The 18,701-nt window shown below is 52.2% G+C and overlaps 1 protein-coding gene and 1 long non-coding RNA gene across 17 annotated transcripts in view; one reads left to right on the forward strand and one right to left on the reverse strand.

Annotated features, from left to right (window-relative positions):
• The window catches only part of LOC106728174, a 33,690-nt gene extending 32,297 nt beyond the window's left edge, over positions 1 to 1,393 (reverse strand). The window contains exon 1 of the long non-coding RNA XR_001364445.1: positions 1,252 to 1,393. This is a non-coding gene — a long non-coding RNA (uncharacterized LOC106728174). The remainder of the gene's footprint in view (positions 1 to 1,251) is intronic.
• A 112-nt stretch (positions 1,394 to 1,505) lies between these two features.
• KCNIP2 (Kv channel interacting protein 2) overlaps positions 1,506 to 18,701 on the forward strand; it is a 21,147-nt gene continuing 3,951 nt past the window's right edge. The window contains exons 1-4 of one of the 16 annotated variants that reach the window (XM_014549430.1): positions 1,833 to 1,879; positions 15,383 to 15,419; positions 16,980 to 17,065; positions 18,566 to 18,664. In XM_014549430.1, the coding sequence (XP_014404916.1) occupies positions 17,038 to 17,065; positions 18,566 to 18,664 (127 nt within the window). In that variant the 5' untranslated portion in view covers positions 1,833 to 1,879; positions 15,383 to 15,419; positions 16,980 to 17,037. Of the gene's footprint in view, positions 1,880 to 5,213; positions 5,520 to 13,738; positions 13,940 to 15,382; positions 15,420 to 16,979; positions 17,091 to 18,565; positions 18,665 to 18,701 lie in introns of those variants that run through there. The other 15 variants (XM_014549424.1, XM_014549423.1, XM_005878277.2 and 12 more) reach the window with 15 other exon arrangements.

Below are 18,701 nucleotides of genomic sequence, written 5' to 3' on the forward strand. Positions count from 1 at the left end.
TTAATCTCTTACCCAGAACTCATTTCTCAAATACAGTGTTAAGGTAATTTCCAGGTACTGGTCCCATTTGGCTATGGGGGCCCTGCCTATCCTTATAGACTCTCCTCTGGAGTCTCCTGGCCACAGAGGAAGCAAATTCAGTTCAGAGAAGTCCTTTGGGTGGAAAGAGGGAGAAGAAAGTTCCCTTATCTCCAAACTCAGTATTGAGGAGGGCAGCCAGCCCATTATGGACCCCTGCTAGTCCTTCCTATGAAGTGAATAAGTGCAGGTCAAGGGCATGAAGTCATAAAGGATTCCAATGTCAAGGCCCTTCCATCTCTGGCCTATACACCTTATGCTAAGGACTCTAAACAGGAATCCCATCCCCTCCTAGAACTGAACTCCAAAGCATCTGCCATGCTCTCTCCGTTCCCCAGTGTCCGGGCCAGGTCTAGGAGGGCCCTCCAGAGCCAGGACCAGGACATTGCTCCCAAAGACAGTCTTTCCTTTGGCTGCTTGTCCCCTTTTCATGCCTAGTCTCCCACCATAATTCCTGCTGGGTTAATTGAATCAAATGCTTGGAAATTAAATCCAATGAAAGGAATTAAATGTGTTGGGGTCATGTTAGCAGAAGCTTTCGGTCTAAACAGGTCACTCCTCCAAAGGAGCCATTGGGCAGGCAGGATTACCCGGGACACTGCCACTATACCATCCAGACCCACCAGACACTGCCCTCCCCTCCATCCTCATGGGGAGGGTTCGTGGGGAGGGAGTGGGGCTCACATCAAGAGCATTTATTCCCCACTGTGGATCTTCACCTGGACCCTCAAACTCTCAGTTGCCACCCCTCCCCCCAAAAAAAATCTATGGATAAACGAGGAATCTAGGACAGAGCAGGTGATAGGAGAGAGAAGGCCAGGCAAGTTGAAGAAACAGAAGAGCAAGAAAGTCTTGAGAAGCTGACCTGTTTCACTTTTCCTTTTCTCCCCAGTTGGCCAACAGGGGTCATTAGATCAGGAAAGAAGGCTCCCTGAGAATGAATGGGCCAAAGTCCTGGAGTGGGTGAGGGTTGGGGTACTGCTGAGAGAGAAGGGAGTTGTCGCCCACTGGCCCGAGAAAAGTCTGTATTAGAGGCGCTGACCCCTCTGAGTCCCCACCCCCTTCAAGCAGGGTGGGCACTGGCGGGGGCAGGGGAGGAGGGAGGCACAGAGACCCATACATAGGAAGAGAGCAACAGAGAAAAATAGGGGCTACACAGAGACGGAGACTTACCCGACCTGTGCTGGCTTAGAGGGGAAAGTGCCTGAGAATTGGGGGCGGAGTTTCCTCACAGGGGCCTTTCTGGCCCTGCTCTCTCTCTTCCACCTCCAAAACCCAGGGCTTCGGGTTTAGGGGGTAGTGTGGTTGGAGAGCCAGTCTCTCTCCCCGCACTTCCCAGCTCACCCTTTCACCGGGTGCCTCCCGGAGCTGCAAAGAGGAGGGGGCGGGGGTAGGGGGAGCCAATCCCGGCAGCGCCAAAGGGGGGAGGCAGTGGTGACAGCCGCGGGGAGGGGGCGGGAGGAAAGAGGCGGCTGGCTCTGGCTCCGCGCTCAGCTCTGCTCTGCCTCAGGCTCTGCGCTCACCTACTGCCCAAGCCTCCCTTCCGCTCCTGCCCCGGGACCCCTGGGTGGGCTCTAGACCCCTCCCGGTCCCCAGACTCAATCCTAGCCCAGACTCTCCTGGCCCCCAGCCCCTTCGCCGCCAGGGGGCGCTTGTGAGCGCCCTATCCCAGCCACCCGGCGCCCCCTCCCACAGCCCAGGCGGGACGGGAGGGGGTCGCCGGGGGCCATGCGGGGCCAGGGTCGCAAGGAGAGTTTGTCCGATTCCCGAGACCTGGACGGATCCTATGACCAGCTCACTGGTGAGTCGGTGGACCGGGGCTCGTGGGAGGGAGGGTAGATTCCATTCCTCCAAACCCTTAAGCCTCTGACCCTGCCAAGCCCTTACCCACACTCTGCCCCATTTCCAGGCACCTCCCGGCTGTTCTGGGCCCCTGGACACAGGTTCAAAGCCTTGGGTCCACTGTGTGTATATATATATGTGCGCCTCCCACAGCCGGTTGCCATGTGCCCTGGGCTTGGTGACAGCCAGGGTGAGCATGATTGTATGTGGCTGTGGGATTGTATGATCTCGTCAGATGTTTGAGTGAGGTTATGTAGTACCCTGAGTGTACTAATGAAGTTGTTTGACCATGTGTTTCTGTTCTATGTGCAACTCTGTGCTTTGAGTGTGTGATCCTGTATGAAGTCGCATGTGACTACCATTAGTGTCAGGGCTTCACTTTATGGTGGTATGTCTCTTTGTAAGATGTTGTGAACTTCCTGGGGCAAGCCTTTGTTAAAGTGGGTTGTGTTGTGTTTTGTGATTGTGAGACTATGTGGGTTATAGTGGCATTTGATGCTGATTGTGCATTTTCATGTGGTGGTGTCTTCAGCGGGGCTTTGTGAGTGTCTATGACACGTCTTACCCTGGCTGCTTCTCTAGCTTCCTGGCGCACAAGGAGATCTTCAGTACACATTACTGTTTCCCCCAGGTGGACCCAGGAGGGACTCTAGTGTCCTAGCTACCCAGCCTGGCTCCTAGGAGCAGCATCTGGCCCCTGTCCCTGGGCTTTGGTTAGTGCTGGGTCAGGACCCGCCCCCCATAAAGTACTCAGAGATCATTCTTATAACTGAAGCTCATTCGATACCCAACAGCCCTCCCAGAACTTCACCCAAACCCAAAGGGAAACACACTCTCTTGCCTCCCTCTAGACCCAGAGATAGAAAGAAGCTCTAGGCCTGGGAGGTGCCGTGTGGCCTCCCATTATAACTGTCCCCCAAACCACTTTGCTGCCCAGATACCCTCTCTCTCCCACATTGGGAGGTATGTGAGACCAGTACCTCTGTGCCTGTGCACATTCCTGGGTTTGGGAGGCAGATCCATGTGTTTGTGTGGGTGACACCTTGTGTACATTTCCATGTACATGTGCGTTTCTGTCTCTCATTGTGCAGCCTGCTCAAACCCTCTAACAGAAAATGAGGAGGGAGAGTGTCTCCTCTGTGTGTGAAACAAGTTGGGGAGGTGGAAGGAGGCTGTGATCCTTGTCTGTCCTGATGGAAATGAGGTTAAGACTTGGGGATGGGGTAGAGGACTAGAATGTGTCTTTCCGACTCACTAAGCCTGTGGAGGTCCTAGTTCCTATGCTCAGACTCCCAGGAGGGAAGCCCACTCAGGCAGGCCCCAGATGTGCCCTAGATGTGCCTCCGATCTGGATGGAATCCAAAGGTCCCGCTGTCTATTTCTGCTCTGTGCTGTCCTCATCTCAGGATCCTTGAGCGTAGTAAGGGCCCAGGGCCCTTATTAGCACCACATTAGTCAGTGTTGCTTCCTGTTTTAATTGATTCTCCCTATAATGGAAGCATCCCCTCCTCACTTGGCTATGTGAATCAGAGATTGATTGGGTGACGGTGGGGAAGCACTTTTATTAGAAGGTGCAGGAATGGAAATGTGAATACCAGGTACGTGTGACTTTTTCTCTCTCTGAGCCTCACTTTTCTCATCTGTGAAATGGGGAATACTACCTCCTGCCTGCCGGCCTCCCAAGGGCAAGAGAAAGGTCAAGTGTTGGCAAGCATCATGAATCATGTTCTGTGTCATGAGCATCCTCTCTGTAGAAAGTTCTACACACGGCTGTGAAAGAGAAATAGGACTACCAGGATCTCTCCTTGCGAAGGAGGCCTTATTTTATAGCGGAAGACAAATGGGGTTGGAATGCCCCCTGTGTTAAAGCGCTGGGCGCTCAGAGATGCCTGAGCAGAAACCTGAAGGGGAGTGTTGTCCACGGTACTGAAGAACGTTCAGGGAGAGGTGCGGCCGGGTCCTCCCAAAGTACCTTCCCTGTGCAGACCGAGAAGACTTTGGGGGGAGGGGGGAGGGCGAGAGTCACCCCGCCCCGCATCTAACACCCCTGGTCTTACCAGCCTGACAGGGCCGCTTGGCAGTGAGGCGGGGTGGGAAAAATCAATGATCAATGGCGGTCCTTTCCTAGCTGGAAACAAAGGAAGGACTGGAAAAGATGAGAGAATATGCACCTGGCTGGCCAAGGCCAGAGCTCCAGTCGCTGGGCCTGGGATCTCCGGAATCACGTCCTAATGGCCATAAATATTGTTCCCCGGACTGGGGCGCCCCCGTGTGGTATTGAAGGAGCTATGCTTGCGGAGCTGATTCTGTATGGGGATGTTACCAAATCAAAGGGCAAGATTTGCATGGAGTTCGGCTTCGACTCTTGTAAACGTAAAATTTTCAAACAAAAATACGGGATGCCAGTCGAGAGGAGTGGAAGTATGTCCCTTCTGTCCCAGCAGTTTGAAAGCATAGTGGGTAATGAAAAGGGTTTACTTTGGGTAAAGCCGGATGGGAGTGAATTCAGGAAAGACGTCAGGGCTCGGACTGAGAAGAGGGGGGCTTCTCCCCCTGCCGGGGTGACTCAGTGGTTGAGCGTGGACCTACGAACCAGGAGGTCACTGTTCAATTCCCCGTCAGGGCACATGCCAGGGTTGCAGGCTCCATCCCCAGGAGCAGGAGGCAGCCGATCAATGATTCTCTCTCATCATTGATGTTTGTAGCTCTCTCTCCCCCTGCCTCTCTGAAATCAATAAAAAATATATTTTTATATAAAAATATATATATATTTATAAAAAGGGAGGCTTCTCCTAATGCATTTGGCTGGCAGTCAGTGTATGATGGGAGAATCTGTGAACCTGCTGGGACAGAGGGACACAAAACAAACAGCTCTGAGAGAAAGGAATTTGGAGCCAGGAGAAAGATCAGTAGAGGCACATCCCTGCCACCTCTTCTTTGCCCAATACACTGGCCAGTTCCTCCTCCTCCCTTCTGCTCTCTCCCCCATTGGTCCAGGAAGTATGGAAGTGTGGGAAGTTGCCATGACAACTGTGTCCTCTCACCTCTTACCCCTTCATATCTCTGCCAAAATGCAAAGAGGAGGGTGTGACAAGCAGAGGAAGGGCTGAAGAAGGGCAGTAAAAGATAAGGTTCATTTACGCACAACTCCTTTTTCAAAACCCGTGGGTGCGGCTCTTCCCCAGCAGAAATCCAGAAAATGTTCCCAAAGAAGGCTATGAAGAGCGTCCGCGCTGTCCCGCCCCCCTCCCCCCCGCTCCCGTGCCCCCTCCGCTTCAGCCTCAGTCTAGGAACTTTGGGGCCCAGTGCTCTAGATGCTGGGGCCAGGGCTAGGGCGAGTTCCCCTCGTGCGGTCCGGAGAAGACCTGGAGTGGAATGAGGCTCTGCTGTCTGAGGTCCTGGTCCTGCGGGTCCGGCCCTCCCGCGCCGCCCACGCAGGGCCCACAAGGCGGAGACCCGACCACCCCCGGCCTTGGGGGCGGAGCTTGGCCACTGTGCTCTCAGCGGAATCATGAGCCGTTGCCCCCGCAGGTGCAGGAGCCCATTGGGGCAGGCAGCACGATCCCTCTACCAGCTGGTGACTGGGTCGCTGTCGCCAGGTATGAGGAAGGGAGGAAGGGGCTGGACCCCTCAAAAAGTGAGCGAAGTGGATGGAGCTTTACAAGGGTGGGGAGGGAAAGGGCCCCTCACAGATGGAGGGAGCAGGATCCCTCCAAAAAAGGGGGGGTTAAAGGGCAGTACCCCTGACAGAGTGGAGAAGGGATAGGGTTCCTTACCGAGGAGGTGGAGGAGATAGGGGTCGTCAAGGAGGAAAGGAGAGGGGCATCATGGTCCCTCCCCATGGTGGAGGCGGGGGCAGGGCTTCTCATTGAGGGCAGAGGAGGGGGCTTCAAGCAGGTGAATGTAGGAGGCAAGACACCTCACAGGGATAAAAGGAAGAAGCTTGCAGCAGAGCAGAGGGAATGCACAGCCCTTTACTGGATTGTTTAGTTTAATGGGATCTTAAGATGACTGGGGTGAGTGTCCAGAGGAAAAAAATCTCAGGTAGGACTGGACCAACATGAACTCGGCTAGTGAGCTCATGCATGACGGGTGGGTAAACTTGTGTGGCATAAGGATTACATGTCACTGTTTTGTCTATCTCTGAGTCGTACTGAGGGCGTTGTGCATGCGTCAGTGGGGTTGTGAACGCTGGGGCTGTGTCCCTGCGGTTGCATGTTCCTGGGATTCTGTGACAGTGGAACTGCATGTACTTGAGTTTTATGCTTTAGAGTTGGGTTGGGGGTTCCTGAGTCACACTACATAAGTTTTGCAGCCTTCACAAGATTGTACTTTGTTGTGGAATTTATGGAATTTATGATATAGGGATTATGGGCATCTTATGTTGACACTGCTATTTGTACACGCTTGCACTTGGGTTTCCTTAGGGCTGCCTGGAAAACCCAGCATCCCCTCCCCATCTGGCCCCAGGGAGGCCAAAACAACCTAACCCTGGGGCGTTCTGGAACCTGTAGTTCTCTGGCTCTCTCCATGGTATCCACTTGAGCTCCTGGAGTACAGGCAGGCCTCTCCTTGCCTAGTGCTCCTCAGAAGGAGGGGAGATGGGGCTGAGCCAGAGTCATACTTAGAAGTTGCTTGGGGAGCCTGCGTCCCCCAAGCCCACTGCTTGGGCCTGTCTTCGGTGACAGATGGCTAGAGCCTGGCAGGGCCAGTTCTCAATCATAGGCATGACTTCCAGGCCCCAAAATAGCCCAAAGGCCTAGGAGTTCATTAATCACCTGATACAGCTGGGGGCTGCTGTGTCTTCTGGCTGCTGTGTCTTCTGGCCTGGCTGGGACAGAGTGGAGCCGGGGGACTGAGAGAGAACGCTTGGGATCTTCACTGGCTGGGATCTTCACTGGAGGAGGAAGGATGGAGAAAGTGGGACAGAAACATAGGGTGGGTCCCCCCATAAGGTCTGAATGACTAAATGATAGGAGTATCTCTGCTGAGATTTGAGAGAACCAGGGAGGGCCCACCTAATGCTTCAAGAAAGTTTTCCCATGAGCCTTCACTCTGTCTGAAGCACTTCCATTAAGACTTCACTCCTTTGCCCTGGCTGGTGTGGCTCAGTGGTTGGGTGTTGTCCTGTGCACTTGGGTGTCAGTGGTTTGATTCAGAGTTAGGACACATGCCTGAGTTTTGAGCTTGATCCCCGGGGGGACGTTCAGGAGGCAGCCGATCTGTTTCTCTCTCACACTGATATTTCTCTCTCTCTCCCTCTCCATTTCTCTCTCTCCAAAATCAATAAGCCCTAGCCGGTTTGGCTCAATGGAGAGAGCATCGGCCTGCAGCCTGAGGAGTCCTGGGTTCAATTCCAGTCAAGGGCACATACCTGAGTTGCAGGCTCAATCCCTGGCCCCAACCAATCGATGTGTCTCGATATTTCTCTCACTCCGTCTTTCCCTCTCCCTTATACTCTCTCTAAAAATCAATGGAAAAATATCCTCGGGTGAGGATTAACAAAAAACAAAACAAAACAAAAACATTAAAAATTTAAAAATCAATAAAAAACATATTTTTTAAAAAGACTTCACTCCTTTGAATAAAGAACTAGAGGATGCTAGAGGTGCTAGAGGAGGACACATCTGGGCAGGTTTCTCACAGGGCCCATGGACTTGAGAGATCTCTGAGCAGGGAGAAGGGAGAACCTGGAAAATGACTCACTCTTTCACTTCTGACAGACCCTCCCACCAGAGGCCTGATTGATGTAGGACCTTGAGTCCCTGTAAGGCTGGGTCAAGGCTAAGTCAAGGTCTCTAAAGGTTGAGGGTGGGAGTGAGAGAGGAAAGTAGAAGGTCAGGGACAGGGCAATTGGCTGCAAGGTTGTCAATCTGTCCATCTGTGAATCAGCCTCAGAGGTCAGGGAGATGATGCTGTACTAACTCTTTCAATACAAGTAGTCTGGCTTGGCATTCAAGGCTCCATGGACTCCGACCCTTTTGTCTTATCACTTTTAGCTCCTGGGTGACTAAGCTACAGTCATCCAGGATTGCTTGCCATATCCACATGCATTGGAGAGACAGCCTGAGGGAGCTGGCAGATCATTTGTTCTGGTTCAAGTGTTTCATTTTGTTTCATTGACTTTATTTTCTCTTTAGTTTCCAATGCCCTAGGACCGTGGTTGGCAAATCCCGGCTCGCAAGCCACATGCGGCTCTTTGGCCCCTTCAGTGTGGCTCTTCCACAAAATACCACGTGCGGGCACGCACGTATAGTGCGATTGAAACTTCGTGGCCCATGCGCAGAAGTCGGTATTTTGTGGAAGAGCCACACTGAAGGGGCCAAAGAGCCGCATGTGGCTTGCGAGCCGGGATTTGCCAACCACGGTCCTAGGGCATTGGAAACTAAAGAGAAAATAAAGTCAATGAAACAAAATGAAACACTTGAACCAGAACAAATGATCTGCCAGCTCCCTCAGGCTGTCTCTCCAATGCATGTGGATATGGCAAGCAATCCTGGATGACTGTAGCTTAGTCACCCAGGAGCTAAAAGTGATAAGACAAAAGGGTCGGAGTCCATGGAGCCTTGAATGCCAAGCCAGACTACTTGTATTGAAAGAGTTAGTACAGCATCATCTCCCTGACCTCTGAGGCTGATTCACAGATGGACAGATTGACAACCTTGCAGCCAATTGCCCTGTCCCTGACCTTCTACTTTCCTCTCTCACTCCCACCCTCAACCTTTAGAGACCTTGACTTAGCCTTGACCCAGCCTTACAGGGACTCAAGGTCCTACATCAATCAGGCCTCTGGTGGGAGGGTCTGTCAGAAGTGAAAGAGTGAGTCATTTTCCAGGTTCTCCCTTCTCCCTGCTCAGAGATCTCTCAAGTCCATGGGCCCTGTGAGAAACCTGCCCAGATGTGTCCTCCTCTAGCACCTCTAGCATCCTCTAGTTCTTTATTCAAAGGAGTGAAGTCTTTTTAAAAAATATGTTTTTTATTGATTTTTAAATTTTTAATGTTTTTGTTTTGTTTTGTTTTTTGTTAATCCTCACCCGAGGATATTTTTCCATTGATTTTTAGAGAGAGTATAAGGGAGAGGGAAAGACGGAGTGAGAGAAATATCGAGACACATCGATTGGTTGGGGCCAGGGATTGAGCCTGCAACTCAGGTATGTGCCCTTGACTGGAATTGAACCCAGGACTCCTCAGGCTGCAGGCCGATGCTCTCTCCATTGAGCCAAACCGGCTCTTCTTCATTTCCAATTTGGATGCCTTTTATTTCTTCTTCTTGTCTAATTGCAATGGCTAATACTTCCAGTACTATGTCGAACAGGAGTGGTAAGAGTGGGCATCCCTGTCTTGTTCCTGTTGTTTCATTGACTTTAGAGAGAGAGGAATGGAGAGGGAGAAACATTGATCAGCTGCCTCCCGCAGGCCCCCTACTGGGGATCAAACCTGCAACCTGGGCATGTGCCCAGACTGGAAATTGAACCGGTGACTTCTCAGTGCATGGGACAGTGCTCAACCAACTGAGCCACACTGTCCAGGGCCTGGTTCAAGTTTTTATCTATCCCTTATCATCTGTGCTGTCTTGGGAAAATCACTTCTCTGAGCCCCAAATCCTTCATCTACAAAATAGGTATATTACTACTCACTCTAACCATGCCAGCTATAAACTAAACACGGGAATAATAGACCTTATCTATCAGGTTTATTATGAGGACTAAGTGAGGTAATATATGTGAAGTATCCAGGACACAAAATGTGCTCAATAAATGATCCCTTTGTTATGGTGGTCCTTTGACATTGTAGCCATCCTTTAAGAGTCAGCTCAAAAAATAACCTCTCCAAGTTTTGCCTGGCCTCCCACTTAGAAAGTTTTTACTATAGCTCATTTCATGGCTTGCCTAGAACAGTTCCTACCATGTAGTAGGCATGCAACAAATATTTTTTTTTAAATATATTTTATTGATTTTTTTTTTACAGAGAGGAAGGGAGAGGGATAGAGAGTTAGAAACATTGATGAGAGAGAAACATAGAAACATCGATGAGAGAGAAACATCAATCAACTGCCTCCTGCACACCACCTACTGGGGATGTGCCCGCAACCAAGGTACATGCCCTTGACTGGAATCGAACCTGGGACCCTTGAGTCCGCAGGCTGACGCTCTATTCACTGAGCCAAACTGGTTAGGGCAACAAATATTTTTTGAATGAATAGATGGCTTGTAGTTCTCTCAGTGAGCTGTCTCTCCCTGCCCAGTGGGAGCCAGAGTCCTGTTTGGTTCATCTTTGTTTCACAGGCACCGACTCAGAGCCTGGCATTCAATTTGTCTATACAAATTTTTTTAACATCCTCACCCTATAGGAACTTGGAATTTAGTTGAGGAAGCAGGTTTGATCCAGTAATATCTGGGTTGAAATCTGCATCATTTAACTAGGTGACTTTGAGCAAGTCCTTTTATCTCTCTGGGCCTTGTTTAATTCATCAATAAAAAGGGCACAACACTAATCACTATGCCTACCTCATGGGGTTGTCATGAGAAGCCACTGAGAGAACAATGTGGAAACAGTTTGTGAATTGTTAAGAGCTATAGAAATATAAGGGGGGAGTGGCATGTTATTAATAACGGTCACAGCCCTAGTCAGTTTGGTGCAGTGCATAGAGCATCGGCCTGTGGACCAAAGGTCCTGGTTTCGATTCCATCCAGGGCATGTACCTCAGTTGCAGACTCCTCCCCAGCCCAGGTCCTGGTCAGGGCCCATGCCGGAGGCAACCAATTGATGTGTTTCTCTCACATCGATGTTTCTCTCTGTCTTTCCCTCTCTCTAAAAATTAATGTAGCCCTAGCTGGTTTTGCTCAGTGGATAGAGCATCAGCCTGCAGACTGAAGCATCCCAGGTTCGATTCTGGTCAAGGGCACATGTCCTAGTTGTGGGCTTGATCCCCAGTAGGGGGCGGGCAGGAGGCAGCCAATCAATGATTCTCTCTCATCATTGATGTTTCTATCCCTCTCTCCCTCTCGGAAATCAATAAAAGTATATTTTAAAAATCAGTGGAAAAATACCCTCAGGTGAGGAATAAATAAATAAGTAAATAAATAGTCACAAACACTTCAGCACTTACTCTGTGCCAGGAGTTATTCTATCAGCTTTCCGTTTTTAATTCATTTACTCCAACCAGCAAACATGAGATGGGAAACTGAGGCACACAAAGGTTAAGAACTTGCTCATTTAATTGCAAATTAAATTAAGTGGCAAAGCTCGGATTTGAACCCAGTCTGGCACGTTGGCCCACGCTATTACTGTTAGGTCGCCAAAGGAGGAATGCACGAGGCCCAAAGGGTGAGGGATCACGGATTTATTCAATCATCCGCACACCAGGTGGCTGAGTCTGATGGCTCCAGCACCCAGTGACAGGAGTCAGCGGCTTTTAAAGGACTTTTGGCGGGCTTTTTTCTGGACGGAGACTTCTTTATGCATACCCGGAGGGGAGGTAATGGAATGTGGTCGCAGCAAGTGAAATGTGGTCTAAGCAAAGGGAATGTCCATAGTGAAATGGCCTGAAAAGCCAGTTCCCTGGGGAGGGGTATTGATTCAATTGTTCGATCAAAGCTAACAATTACCTAGTATGCTAGGCTGCCTCCTTTTATTGTTCCCACTAATATATTCCAGAATTAGGTGCTGAGTTTTGAGGGCCCAACATTGAGTTCAGTAGAAATTCAGGTATCTGAGAGTCCGCCGAGGGCTGGAGGCTTTGAAGGGAAGGAAATGTAAGATGTCTCCAAAAGGTAGGTAAGAACTGTAGGACCGAAGGAGAGCAGAAGGGAGGGCATTCCAGGCAGAGGGAATAGTAGGAGCAAAGGCACAGAGAGAGCACCGAGTTTGGTGTATTTGGGAGCCAGTGAGGAGGCCAAATAACTGAAAGAAAAAGAGATCTGCTGATGAGGGTAAGGGGAGGGTATTAAATGCCAGATGTGGAATTTGGACTGTGACAGGAAGGTGTTTGCTGGTTTCACCTGTTAATCTGTAATCTCTAAAGTGTGAGAACCTGAAAGCAGTCCCTGAGTTGACTTCTTCTTGGGGGAGGAGAGGAGGGAAAGCAGAAGATCAAGCCTGGGGTGCTACCCTCCTTCCCTCCTTTCAACACCTTCCTGGGATGTTGGGCTGCGGGGAAAGCCAAAGGGGTAAGATATGGCCTGACCCCCAGTGGTGGGCTGTAGAACTACAGATCAGTGACTCATGGAGTGGTGGGACCAGCTCCCACCCAACTCCCACCCCACAACCGGGGCTCAGTCACACACTCATTCCAGAGCTGGACCCCGAAAGAGGGCTTCCTCTGGGGTCCATCATCCTAAACTGGGCCTCCTGGGTGGGCAAGCTGTCTAAGAAGGGAGCCAGTGTATTGTGGTGGTTTAGAGTGCCGCAGGCTCACAGTCAGACTGGTTTGAAATGGAGGCTCTGATACTGATCTTACCTTCTTATGCCTTAATTTCACCACCTGTAATGTGGGGATAATCCTACTGCTGTCACAGGCTTATTGTGAAAACTCAGCATGATAATGTCTGTAAGCACACAAAACTCTGTCTAGCACACAGTGAGTGCTCAGTGTTACTCAGCTGTGCAGTAACTCAGCAGCCCTAGTCTTCTGGCTCTGCAGGCCTCTCCCCACCCCTACACTCACCACCACCACTGACCCCGAAGGAGCTGGGAAGATGGGGGAGGAGTTCCAGGAATGTTCCAGGGGGTGCAGTGGGGGTGGGGGTGGTGCCCTGGGCGGGTTCAGATTTCTCTTCTACCCTGGGCTTCTCCATCTGCTCAGTAATGGTTCCCTAGGAGCAGGCAGGGCTTAGGGAGCCCCAGTCAGGAGGAAGGGAAGAGCACAGTCCCTCCTCCTCTCCCAAGAAACTGAGTCTCTTGGTCCCAAAGGCAGGTGCAATAAGTCTCCTCCCAAACAGGTTAAGGCTAAGGCCTCTATCCTTGCAGACTTTTTTCCTGCCCAGGCTATTGGACCTAATTCTCCCTCCCTGGGCCTCAATTTTCCTGTCTGTGGCCAGTGGGAAGAGAACGCTTTGCCCCACCCCCACTGTCTCCATGGCAACCGCAATCGATGCTGGTAGTGTCCTCTGGGCGGGAGAGGTCACTGCTTTCTTCCCTCTTATATTCTCATACAGTTCCATGCAGATACAATTACACAACCACCAGAGACCTGTACTCCTAATTATAGGACACATCCATATTACCAGTCCTCAGACCCACAGCCCATAAGTCTACTAAAACACAGACACTTACACCCATACACACTCAGAAATATTCCAGTACATTCTCTCACACACACCATAGACACCCAGGTCACATACCCCTATACACAAGACACACACCTAATAGATAGTTGCACAATCAGGTGTAAGCACACAGACACATATTCTCCATACAGACAAACACTGGAATATATACACCAGAAAACACCCAGACGCCCATAACATATTCTGACCCATACATCTATTACATACTCGTAATTTCTCACACTGCCCTTCCCTGCCTTCTCCCTAAGGACAGCTCCTCTTTCTACCCCCTCCCTTTGGCACAGAGTAGCCACAGGGTGTCTGGGGGAAGCTGTCCTGGGGACAGAGTTAGGTCACTGTATCCCTCCTCTGGCCTGGCCTGGCCCATATCCTTCACACCAAAGGCTCCCAAGAAGATGCCAGTCTAGAGGCTGAAGTGGCCTGTGAAGAGGAAGAAGCTGTGGCTGAGAGGCCAGTGGGGCAGGGGCGGGGTGAGGGAGGTGGGGAGAGGGAGGAGATCCAGGGAAGAAGAAGGGGAGGGAGGCTGCCGGCAGTCCTACTCTCCATGGGGAGCCTGAGGGGGAGGTGGTGTGAGTAGGGCTGGCAGGCCTGCTGAGTCTCAGCCTGGGGACCATGCCCCAGGCCCACCATGAACCTGGAAGGGCTGGAGATGGTCGCCGTGCTTGTGGTCCTCGCTCTGTTTGTCAAGGTCCTGGAGCAGTTTGGCCTCTTTGAGCCTGTCTCCTTGGAAGGTAACCCAGGGGCCTGGGCAGCTCTGGGCTGCTGGCTGGAGGGACAGCGCCTGCAGCATTGGGGAGGGGCTACTCTGACTTTTGTGACTGGGAGGAGGAGTGAGCAGGTTAGTGATGGGATAGGGCATCTGCGGGAGGTGAGGAGGGATGCTTGGGGAACAGGACATCTGGGAGAGGTAAAAACGGGAACTCTGTGGTGGGGCATCTAGGGGAGGTAAGGAGGGAATCTGGAGGACTGGGAGGTGAAGAGAGAAGACCAGTGGACAGGTGTTTGAGAAATGATAAGGGGTGCAGTGCAGGAGGACTGGAGTATGGAGATGAGGGAAGTCTGCGAGATAGGAGGAAGGTCTGAGATAAGCAGGGGTATCTGGGGTAGAAGAAGGAGGTTCCGGGAATCCTGACGTAACACTAGACTTCTGGGGAGTCCCTTTTGGGGTCAGGGGTCCACAATGGCTCTGAAGATGTGTGATTCCCACACCTCGATCCTTGCAGGTATAGGTAACAGAGTGTTTGTGGACTCAGTGGGTGACAGATACAGGGGATATGATTGTGTGTGTTCATGTGTGTGATGAGAAAGGACAAAAGTGTGACTATGTAAGCCTGTGTATTGTGACAGGGATGTGATTTAATGTGTCAAAGTGACAGAGTATGTGGCTTTGTCAGATGGTAGATGTGACTGTGCCTGAGAGGACAGGGTATGTGCTGAGCCTCTTTGGGTATCAGATTGTGGGTGTGGCTGTTCCCAGAGTTTCCTGATAATATAACAGTTCTATACCCAAGACTTAGGATGGGGATGGGCTCTTGAGGGACAGGAGAAGGAACACTGTGAATGGAACATTCACAGGTCAGCTCTGGCAGGAGGGTGGGGGGTGGGTCAGACTGGGACCCTGCTTCCTAAGCCCCATATCCTTTCAGGATCCAATGGCAGAATGGTCTCCAGGGTGCAGGCACTGGGAGTGGGAGATCAACTTTCCACTCCACCCCAAAGTCAAGTGGGGAGAGTGATAACGGAGGTAGGGAGGGGACATATTCTGCCTCCACCAGAGTGTTTTGGCCTCTGCCTCCTCTTTACAGCAAGAGCTGTGCAGCTTCATAGCATGGCTGTTCCCCAATTCCACCAGGGATGGGAAAACAAGCAAGAACCATGGTAGGAGGACTGCAGGGGAGATGTGGAAGGAGCTAGGGAGAAAAGGAAGGTCCATGCATTGCCTGCTCTAGTGTTCAGTAAAAGCAGAAAACTCCATCCTCTGCTGCATTTATTGGGATGGGTTGGGGAACAGGAATTGGTCCTAGATGAATGAGGGTTCATCCAGTTTTAAAAAGATGAAATCAGTTGGGCTCTAACTTGCCACCCCCTTTAGACTATTTAGTGGGAAGAGGGGTCATCTAGGGAACCCAGCATCCCTTAGGCTGAAGGCAGCCCCTTTCTCTTTCTACCTTCAGAGGAGCCTAGAGGGAGGAGATTGAGTCCTGGGAGCAGGTAAGGAGGATGTGCTAAGAGGTGGTGGTTGGAAGAGGGCGGGAGTCCCTACCCCCATCCCCACCTCCCCTGCCTGGTGGCAACTCTACCACCAAAGTCCCCAGGTGCAATCCGGCTTCGGGAAACCAAAGTCCAGGCTAATGGAGTCCTGGGCCAGGGGCCAGGCTGCCATCGATCCCCCACCCGACCCACTCCCTCCCTCCCACCTCTCCATAGCTCCTGCTGCGGAGGAGGGAGAGAGGACATATTGGAGGAGGAGAAGGCCATGACTTCTAGCACTTACCTCCTGAAGATGGAGACTGACTTGGGAGGGCAGGGCCCGTGTGGGAGCTGGGATGCCCAAGTAACTGACAACCAAAGGACGTTGGGGTCCTCGGTGTCTGCACCCGGACCTGTGGACTCTGGCCCTGGAGTCTGGAGGTGGGTGCAGTTGGAAGACAGGCACACATGAATGTGGAGGGTCACCTGAGGATGCAATTAGAGCTGTAGGACATGCGCATAAATAAGAGGAAGGGAGACGAATGGTGATCAGTGGGCTCTGTATAGCCCCACCTTACACCAAAATACTCACCTTAAGTTCTGTTATTGCCTCCAAGTTTGCTATCATTTCCCCTTCAAAGAGTTAGCCATACTAGAAAGGACTGGGCAGGGATGCTTTCAGGGTGGATGAGTCAGCTGATGAGGAACGCTGTTCCACTGGTAGGAAGATTTGGTGCCTTGGAATGAGGAGCTGTGGAACAGAAAGGTGGGCATATCCAGGACAGACAGGGATTCTGTGGGTGAGGTGCAGTCTTAGGTATCTGGGTGCCATGGGCACATAACATCACAATATGATAACGGGTATGTGACATTGTGACCTTGATATGTGGCATAATATTATAAGGTCTTAGTGTGTCGTTAACACATTGTGTCATGATGTCCCCGGGTCATTGTTGTTTTGTGTGGTTTGATCATGCTGTGTGTAAGGTGGCCTGTAGAGGTCCTCATGTGTATGTTTTCCTAGGTCACATTTGTTTATGTTTGTATTAAGGAATTTTAGGTTAGTGTGTGTGTGTGTGTGTGTGTGTGTGTGTTGAAGCCTGCTTAATTAGGCCATTGGGTGTGAGTTACTGGGTATCAGGTTGTCACTGTATGGCATCCATTACTCTGTGATTTATCATTCTATGTGTCACTATACATGCCTGTCTGAATGTGTGTGTGTGAGAGAGGAGTTCCTACCCAGGCAATCCTTGGGTTGGACATCACCCTCAGAGGTTCAGCCAGAACAGTGGAGGCAAGGGCACTGGGTCAGCGGACACTGAAGCCAGTGCTACTTTCCCCCGGCTGCCTCGCAGTCCCCGGCTGCATCCCATTACTCAAGGTGCCAGAGCGGCCTCAGTGGGTTTTCCATGCCTCTGAAACCCACTCGGCTCCTCTAACCCAGCCCCAGCTACCCTTGCCATTTCCTCTAAATTCTCCCCCAACACCCGCCCCCAACCGGGGTTAATTTGTGATGGTGGGGAAGGGAACAGAGGGGCAGTGGGGGTTAATGTGCCTTCCTGGGGTCTTCTCTCTTCCCAGGCCACCCTCCAGGGCCTACTAAAAAAGCGCTGAAGCAGCGGTTCCTCCAGCTGCTGCCATGCTGCGGGCCCCAAGCCCTGCCCTCAGTCAGTGAAAGCAAGTGCTGCTCCTGTACTTCCGGGGCGGGGTCTGTTGTGTGGGATGGGACTGTGTGTGGGGAGCGGGTGTGTGTGTGTGTGTGTGTGTCCCATGAGGGATGGGACTGGTGTGTGGGGAGCGGGGGGGTGTGTGTGTGTGTGTGTGTGTCCCATGAGGGATGGGACTGGTGTGTGGGGAGCGGGGGGGTGTGTGTGTGTGTGTGTGTGTCCCATGAGGGATGGGACTGGTGTGTGGGGAGCGGGGGGGTGTGTGTGTGTGTGTGTGTGTCCCATGAGGGATGGGACTGGTGTGTGGGGAGCGGGGGGGTGTGTGTGTGTGTGTGTGTGTCCCATGAGGGATGGGACTGGTGTGTGGGGAGCGGGGGGGTGTGTGTGTGTGTGTGTGTGTCCCATGAGGGATGGGACTGGTGTGTGGGGAGCGGGGGGGTGTGTGTGTGTGTGTGTGTGTCCCATGAGGGATGGGACTGGTGTGTGGGGAGCGGGGGGGTGTGTGTGTGTGTGTGTGTGTCCCATGAGGGATGGGACTGGTGTGTGGGGAGCGGGGGGGTGTGTGTGTGTGTGTGTGTGTCCCATGAGGGATGGGACTGGTGTGTGGGGAGCGGGGGGGTGTGTGTGTGTGTGTGTGTGTCCCATGAGGGATGGGACTGGTGTGTGGGGAGCGGGGGGGTGTGTGTGTGTGTGTGTGTGTCCCATGAGGGATGGGACTGGTGTGTGGGGAGCGGGGGGGTGTGTGTGTGTGTGTGTGTGTCCCATGAGGGATGGGACTGGTGTGTGGGGAGCGGGGGGGTGTGTGTGTGTGTGTGTGTGTGTCCAATGTGTCGGTAGGGTGGGCGCTGGCTGGCACAGAGTGAGCAGCAAGCATTGCTACCTCTTTCAGAAGAAACTGGTTGTGGGTGTGGCCAGTTTGGGGGCGTGGCCTGAATGTCGGTGGGAGGTGCCTGCTTGTGGGTGGGGCCTGTGTGTGGGCGTGGCCGGTGTGTGGGGCTGAGGCCTGAGCCAGCGGCGGGTCCAGGCGGTTGTGCAGGTCTGTGCCTGGCTTAGCTGGGTTGTCTGCGACTCGGGCCTCCTGTCGCGTCCCTGGGCATGTGTTGGTTGTCAAGATGTCTGTCGCCCATGCGAATGGAGTGCTCCGTCCACAGATGCCAGGATACTTGGGTTTTCCAGTGGCAGCCTGGTTCCCAGCTGAGTGGTCCCCCTTTGTCTTAGGCCTGTTTCTTCAGTGTGGCCTTGTCCAGGCCATAGGATCGTGCTGCATTCTGCAAGCTATAAAGGCCCGTCTTGTGGTTATTTGAGAGTGTTTGTTTGATTCCTGATCCCACGTGGGGATCGATTTGGAAAAAGGACAGGCACGTGTGCGTGGGGTCCATTTCGTGAGTCTGTGCCCGTTCGTCATGTGTGCTTTTGCGTGCGGGGCTGGGGTGTGCGCACTGTAACACGCAGGTCTGTGAGATTTGCAGTGAGTGTGAGGAGTGAGGTGTGTGTTTGCAGTTGGCCGGGTCTTCAGCTTTCTCGGTGACAGTTCGCTCCCTTCAGCATTAGCTGCCCCAGCCTCCCTACGCCCCCACAGACCCCGCCCGCTGGACCCAGGTGACTTACTCTCCTGGTGGGGGCGGGGGCGGGGGGC

This window comes from Myotis brandtii, unplaced genomic scaffold (genome assembly GCF_000412655.1).
Source record: "Myotis brandtii unplaced genomic scaffold, ASM41265v1 scaffold550, whole genome shotgun sequence".
Lineage (NCBI taxonomy): Eukaryota > Metazoa > Chordata > Mammalia > Chiroptera > Vespertilionidae > Myotis > Myotis brandtii.